The 7,727-nt window shown below is 37.3% G+C and overlaps 1 protein-coding gene across 1 annotated transcript; it reads right to left on the minus strand.

The window, feature by feature from the left end:
* Positions 1-2,821: 2,821 nt before the first annotated feature.
* LOC107692665 (fascin-like) lies at positions 2,822-7,494 on the minus strand. The gene is made up of 5 exons (XM_016491830.1): positions 6,566-7,494; positions 5,139-5,295; positions 4,661-4,782; positions 4,377-4,547; positions 2,822-3,413 (listed from the first exon to the last, which is right to left on the minus strand). The coding sequence occupies exons 1-5, from the start codon at positions 7,392-7,394 to the stop codon at positions 3,208-3,210; spliced, it is 1,485 nt and encodes a 494-aa protein (XP_016347316.1). The 5' UTR covers positions 7,395-7,494; the 3' UTR covers positions 2,822-3,207.
* Between the last annotated feature and the right edge of the window lie 233 nt (positions 7,495-7,727).

Genomic DNA, 7,727 nt, shown 5'->3' on the forward strand with positions numbered 1-7,727 from the left:
AATTAAAAAAAATTCAAAAACCCACTAAATTCTTCTAATCAAATCTGTATCTCTCAGATATTTTAGAAGAAAACCATAAACCCTTAGATGTTTCTGTGCATTCTTAAATATATTCATAACTGAAATGTCATTGATTTCCATATCTCTTAGTTTTTCAACAAGTTGCTTTCTTTGTCTATTATATGCCTCACAATGTAAGAGCACATGTTCAACTGTTTCTGTTATTCCACAGTAACTGCAGCTATCTGACTCACTTGTTCCTATTATATGCAATGAATAATTAAGGTTAGAGTGTCCTATACGGATCCTGGTTATAACAGTATCTTCTCTTCTGTTTCCATATACCTTTCTTTCAATCCCCACTTTCTGTTGAATACTAAAGTGCCCCATATATGGGAACGGGATTAAACGAAAAACGGCTTCACTTTACGGCCTAAGTGTGTTTAAGTGAATGCATGTTAAGATGTTTGATGATGAAACGTAAGAAATAATGTAACCACTAGGCGGCAGCAGCGTTCTGAGTCATGACCCGCTGTCACTCACTTACTTTCTGCATGTTCCTCCAATGTCTTCCGCTGCCCTGATGTTAATTACACACACAACTGTATTTTTGGAAGTAGTAGTTTGATTACTATCTATTAACATAGTAGGTATTAACTGAAATTTGTCATTCTGTCTTTTAGCCATACATACACATATAGCTCACACAGACCATCATAAACCATGCAAGGCATTTGTTTACTAGATATTTTAATATTGCGAAAAATAAATTCTCAGCTCATCTCTCTTTGTTTATCTACAACACAATTTGAAGTGAAACCTCTCCATCATAGAATTTATTCTCCAGTTGTTGCTGTAGTCTCTAAAACCCACAGAAAGCAGCTGCAGACATTTCTTTGTTATTGCCACATAGAATATTCACATCTGTTAGATATTAGTAAATCCTTATGTGTGTTGTGTGTGTGGTGCGGTCTTCATGGGTTTCATTCAGAGCCACACTGTCAGCGCAAAAAAATCTTGGAAAGCGTTCAAGGTCAAGGTGGAGAGAATTCAAGAATTTTAAAGCTGCTAAAGTAACTTTGGGCGCTCTAGCGGTTAATAAACAGAAGTGCGTGCGTCTTGCGGAAGAACATTGTAGCCGGAGCTACTTCTCTCTGTTTATGTCTATGGCGAATCACGCAGGTACTGGGCTACTCCGCAGCGGTACCTACCCGAACCAGTCTAAATAGTCCGAATATAAACACTTATTATAGGTGTACCGTAGTGATTCAGGACAAGCCAAAAACACAGTTTGGAAAATGGATTCATGGTGTACTCGCTTATTATATAAATTTTGTAAATTTTGAACACAAAAAAGTTACGGACTGCAGCTTTAAGGAACAGAGCAGAGGCGCATAGATGGAGAAAGACAAAGAAGAAACTAAATCTACTCACATTTGCTTAACATTTTTTTTTTATCATCGGTTAACTTAGGCTACTACGTGAGATGAACCTGCTTCTCTTAGAAGAACTGAAAGCACACTTTTTACTTTATGACATTTTCTGTTTATTTCATTGTCATGTCCAGTTGCAAATGGCACATAATGAGAATTTCAAAAATGAATTTCAAAAAAACTGCATTTTCACACCTTAGGAGATCTTATCCCACTAAGGAAGGCACAAACACTTTGTCTTTTTCTTTCAACACATTCACATGAAAAAGCTTTAGCCGAAAAAGTGCAAATCAACATGTTATCATCAATAAGCTAAAAAACACTGTTGTTCCAGAAGTCAGAATAATGCTGAATACAAGTCATGTTACCCAAAATGGCCACAAACACCACAAGTAACAATCTGACAAACAAATGACTTTGTGTGCCTGTGTATGCGAGTGTAAGGAAATCTGAATCTCTCTGATGTGAACAAGCATCTTTCTCCAGTTTTTCTGAGCCACGGTGTAGCTATTTAAAACCTGGCCTCATTACAGAAGCCAGTTCACTCTAAAAATGTTTTTGGGAGCAGGAACAAACCCTATGGCCGAAGGCTTGGCTTATGAGACACGGCTGTATGCCCATTTTGCATAAGCAAATTATTGATCATTATGTAATAGCACATTTAGATTCTAAATTTCCTTGAAACAGGTATTACAAGGAGCGAAATAAGGCCATGAAAGCATTTGAGAGGCAATGACAGTGACTTGAATGAGCCTATATGATGTGCATTAAATTGGTTAATGTATTTTTGCAAGATTTCATGACAGAATTTCACCCCATTAATCAGTTATCTTGGTAACACTTTACATAAGGTCACATTTATTAACATTAGTTGATGTATTAAATAACATGAAATAATGTTTATTTAACATTTATTAATCAATGTTAATGTTAGTTATTGTTCGTTTGTTAGTTCACAGTGCATTAACTAATGTTAATACATACATATTATGATTTTAAAAATGCATTAGTAAATGTTAAAATTAACATGAACTAAGATTAATAAATACTGTAGAAGTGTTGTAGTTCATGTTAACTATATGTTAACAAATGAAAGCTTATTGTAAAGTGTTACTGTTATCTTGAGTTTGAGCAAAGAACATCAACAGTTTGTGTGACAATTATCCAGTTTTTACAATATTTTATCAATACACCATCAACTTGTGCTTCTCTTAAAGGGACAGTTCAGCCAAAAATGAAAATTCTGTCATAATTTATTCTCCCTTGTGTTGTTCCAAACCTGTATCCATTTCTTTCTTCTACTGAACACAAAATGAGATATTTTGTAGAACGCTGATAACCAAACAGTTTTGGCTCCCTTTGACTTCAATTGTATTTTTGTTCATAAAATTAAAAACAAAAGGGTCCAATGCATTTTTGGGGGTTTGCACCCCAGTGTTCTTCAAAAGATTGTCTTTTATGCTGCACAGAAAAAACGGCGTACAGGTTTCAATAATATGAGGATGAGTAAATCATGTCAGAATTCATAATTTTGTCTGAACTATTTAATTTAATGAGTTTTAAAGTTTAAGCTAGTTTGTGCATTTGCTTATACTTATACATTCAAATGTGTTTTTGTGCCTTGATCCATTAGATTATGTTGAGATATTTTTGTATGTTGTGTGATATGGACTGTATGTTATCATGTGCTTATGCTGTAGAGAATGTGTTATGTTTAAGTATAGGTTTAGAGAACACACATGTTTGTTTGTGTGTGTAGATTGCTGAATGTTTCTCAGTATTCCCACAATGTTGCATCAGCAATCCCCTGACCGCTGGCTTTGAGCACCCCAGCATGGTCTCCCTTAAGATACTTGCCCTCCTTTGTCTTAATGGCCACTTTATTATAATCACAGAACTCAAAGTGGAAATAGACAGGTGTGTCACTGCTGCTGATGACAGAGCCATCTGCCTCCACCGTCCAATACTTCCCCACTGAGTCTGACCAGAGAAATTAGAGAAATAGTAAGTAACAGACAACACAGAATTTCTGAGAAAAAAAAAAAAAACATTTTTTGGGCTGTATTATTGAATAAATGTTAATAAATCATTATGTTGTTAAAGTTTTATACATTTAAGTGATTACACATGCATTTTGATTATTAACATTTTAATAGACCATTAAATTGGATTGCAGAAAAATTAGGGTTAAAAAAAAGGATTAAAAAACTAAACAGATTTCATAGGGCCCTAAAAAGTATTTATTTATTTATTTATTTTCATTTATTTATGTATCTTAGAAAAGATATTTAAAAAATGTCTAGGATTAAAAATGTCCTTTTTAATGAGAACTTAATGGCCCAGAATTTGGGAAAATTCAAAACAGATATCACAGGCTTTTTGATTACAAAAAAGTAATTTAAACATTAAAATAAATTCCAGACAAAAAAAGGGAATCCAGAAAAATTATAACAGAACAGAAATTAGGGAAAAAAATCAAACGGAATTTGGGGGAAAAAATTAAACAGATTAAAAAAATTAAAGATTAAACAGGGACCTAAAAATGTATTTAAGAAAAAAAAATCTTTAGAAAAGATATATGAAAAAAATCTAACATTAAAAATGTTTAAGGTTTTCTTTTTCCATTCAGTAAAAATTGAATGGCTCCAATATTCTTCAAAATGTTGTCGTTTATGCTCCACAGAAGTCATACAGGTTTCAATGACATGAGAAAACAGAATTTGTGAACACATTTAAACATTAAAATAATTTACATTTTATTTTATTGTTTATCATTTAAACATCAAAATAAAATCCAGAAAAATTTAAATAGAAAAACCGAATTTGGGAAAAATAAAACAGGAAAAAATGTTTAAACAGATTTCGTAGGGCCCTAAGCAATTATGTACATCCTATCAAAACTGTTAGTAAATCTTCATGAATTGCAGTAGCACTATCACTCACCTCTGAGGCTGTAAGCATTGTTGTTGTACTCTAACTGGAAGACATCATAGGATGAGCGGTTGGAATCAAGTGTTCCAGTTCCTTGTTTGCGGCAACCAATAAAGCCGTGTTCCCCACGCAGCACAATCAATGGCCTGTTGATGAGCTTCAACACAAACTCCTCCTGCTCACCTGTTAAACAAAACAACACCGGCTACAGCGCACTGTACATGTGAAAGATAGGTGTGGTGCTATTGATTTACACAAGCACGACAAAAATTGTAATTAGCCATTCAGACACAAACCTGCGGAGTCCACAGCAGCCGCCAGCTGTCCGTTCTTTTTGGCTGCCAGGTATTTACCATTACTGGCCTTCAGTGCGACTTTTGACCCTTTCCACTCAAGCTCAAAGAAACAACTGGGGGATCTGGGATAAACAGTCAGTTTCTTAAAAATCAACATGAAAAATAATCAAATTTAGTAATGTACATTTTTGGTCTTATTGAGCGCAATTGAGCTTGTGTACTTTTTGTGTACTATATGTGCAGTCTTTACATATATATAATTGTTTAACAACTTGAGTAAACAGATGACCATGCAAACAAGCATCTATCCAAGGCGAGCTGTTATATTTGTATTCCCTATTGCCTTTATTCATTCCTCTTGCCATATGGTTCACTCCACAAATATCTTTCACACTGGCTAATCTACTTTTCTACCCTGTGCCTATTACGTCTATGTGACATTTTCCTAACTTAGTTAAGTACAGTTAATTGTTCTTACTTAGTGGAGGCAGAGCATTGGATCGCTCCACTTGGGGTGAGACTCCAATACTTCCCATTGCAAGATCGGAAGGTACAGCGCTTTGTCTCCCTGTCCATCTCCATCTGAAACACCTCCTGATCAGACTCCTCATCCTGATTGGCTGATAAATCAACCCCTAAAAAATAGTAATTCAATCAGAGTTTGTTTTCAGCCAAAAGACTAGTAAGTGAAGTTAAACAAAAGATATTGTGAACACGTACTGTTTATCTTCATAAAGCTGTACTACAAAAGTGAAATGTGCATCTGTTACATTCAGGAGCTCTTAATTTATTTTGTCCCTTAAACAACATTACCCTTCATAAATTTGGGATTAGAAAAACTTTTGATGTTTTTTAAAGGTCTATTTTGCTAATCAAGGCTGCATTTATTTGATCAAAAATACAGTAAAAACAGTAATATTGTGAAATATTATTAGAATTCAAAATAATGTTTTCCATTTGAATATATTTTGAAATATAATTTATTCCAGTGGTGGCAAAACTGAATTTCAGAAATCATTCTAATATGCTGATTTATTATGAATATTAAAAACAGTTGTGCTGCTTAATATTAGAACAGCATTTATTCATATCTTTTGTAGCAATATACACAATATACACTACCACTCAAAAGTTTGGGGTAAATGTTTTTTTTTGTTTTTTTTTGTGGAAAGAAATTACTTTTATCCTGCAATATGTTAAATTGATTTAAAAAAAAAAAATATTGTTTCAAATGATTTCTATTAAATAATATAATAATAATTATTATTATACAATAATAATAATAATAATAATAACTTTTTATAATTAAAAATCTCTTCTGCATTAAAATTTAAGTCGATGCTTTTCTGTATGTGCGTGCGCACACACACACTGATTTCCAGTCTTTATGTTAATTTTGAGGCAAAAACTCAGAGCCAGTTTGGCCTATAGCATGCATATTTGTCATGTAAAATAACTGTTTGCAGTTTCCCAAGATGGGCAGGACAATCATTTTACAAACACTGAAAAACGGTAACCTAAAAATGGTTACATCTAAATTAACTGGTTTTAGGTCATAGGCTATAATATAGCTAAATCCTAAATACATAAATGTATACCAATAAAAGCAAATTCCATGGCTTAAATCAGGCAATTTGCAGGTAACAAACAGTTGCAGGTCACCATTTTTACAGTGAAGGCTGAATCTTAAAATCTTAAGTTGAGCTCCATGCATGCAGTGTTTCACAAAGAGAGCAGGCTAGAAAATGTGCAGACATATTTAGTGGCTACTAAACTCAAAATGATTTACCAAATCCAAAAATGGCCCATTTCACTTAAACTCACCCTATATTCGCCCAAATGTGGTGCATAACCGTTATTAACAGCGTTATTTATTAATCAGCATGCTGCAGTCACACATCTCACCCTGGCGCATGGAGATGTTTCTCTCGTTGCTGGCGGTAAGCACCACTTGCCCGTGACTTTGCTCGAGGACAAACAGCTCAAATTTGCCGACGCGCGCGCTCTTGCCAGACTTCATGGTCCCGGTGGGGCCCGTGGGCGCGATGTATTTGCCCGTGGCGTCCCGGAAAGCCACCTTCCCCGCGCGAAATTCCAGCGTGAACCCGGTGCCCGTGCCCGGTTTGGCCGTAAGGGCACCGCTGCACGTGAGGAAGCGGTTGTCGGCGGTCTGCAGGTGATACCGGTGATCCAGGTAGACGAGCGTGAGCAGCGAGTCCACGCCCCACGGCACGTCGCGGTCCACGGCGAGCTCGCTCTTCTCGGCACACAGGTGCGCGTACCGCTTGCGCGCGATGCTGTACACGTTCACCTGAGGATGGACGGCCAGGTGCACGTTCCATTTCTCCGCAGGCGAGATGCTTTGCGCAAAGCACGCGATCCGGTCCTCGGTCCCGCCCAGGTAGCGCGAGTGGGGCTCGGACTGCAGGGACCACCGGCCGTCGTCGTGGGCGATCACGAGGAACCGACAGTCCGGGCCGGGCTGCTCGCTGTCCGCCGTCACGCTGCCGTCCTTGTCGGTGGCGAGGTAGCGACCCAGGTGGCTTTTGATGAACACGGCATTGGAGTCTCCGTGGTCACCGGACTGCTCCAGGGTCCACACCTGCTTTTTCTTCATGGAGCTCGCCGAGGCGTTGATTTTAAAACCGAACGTCTCCGCTGTCAGGTATTTGTTGTCGGCGTTTATCAGCCCGAAGCGAATCACCAAAGTCTCGCCTAATCCTTCCGAAGACATGCTGGAGCTGTTTGGATGTTACGGTTCGGTGAGAATCGGTGAGCAGCGGTTCCGAGGAGCGGGTGTGACGAGTGTGATGGCTTGAGTGTGTGTGTGTGTGTGTGTGAGAGAGAGAGAGAGAGAGAGAGAGAGAGAGAGAGAGAGAGAGATGCTGATATGTAGGTTTACGAGAGAGAGAGAGAGAGAGAGTGTGTGTGTGATGCTGATATGTAGGTTGTATGTAAACTTTTTAGGCGTTTTGCTGTTTATTTCACTCTCAGAAGCATCATTGATCTTGATAGCTGTTCGCAACACTTGATTTCTATCCTAGTAAAATGCAAAGAGTTTGAACCG

This window comes from Sinocyclocheilus anshuiensis, unplaced genomic scaffold, assembly GCF_001515605.1.
Source record: "Sinocyclocheilus anshuiensis isolate Anshui unplaced genomic scaffold, SAMN03320099.WGS_v1.1 scaffold50, whole genome shotgun sequence".
Classification (NCBI taxonomy): domain Eukaryota; kingdom Metazoa; phylum Chordata; class Actinopteri; order Cypriniformes; family Cyprinidae; genus Sinocyclocheilus; species Sinocyclocheilus anshuiensis.

Coding starts and splice junctions, on each gene's coding strand:
- LOC107692665 (XM_016491830.1), bottom strand. CDS start 7,394: ATGTCTTCGGAAGGATTAGGCGAGACTTTGGTGATTCGCTTCGGGCTG. Junction 4,783..5,138: donor CAATGCTCTGCCTCCACTAA/GTAAGAACAATT, acceptor TGTTTATCCCAG/ATCCCCCAGTTGTTTCTTTG. Junction 4,548..4,660: donor GGCTGCTGTGGACTCCGCAG/GTTTGTGTCTGA, acceptor TTTGTTTAACAG/GTGAGCAGGAGGAGTTTGTG.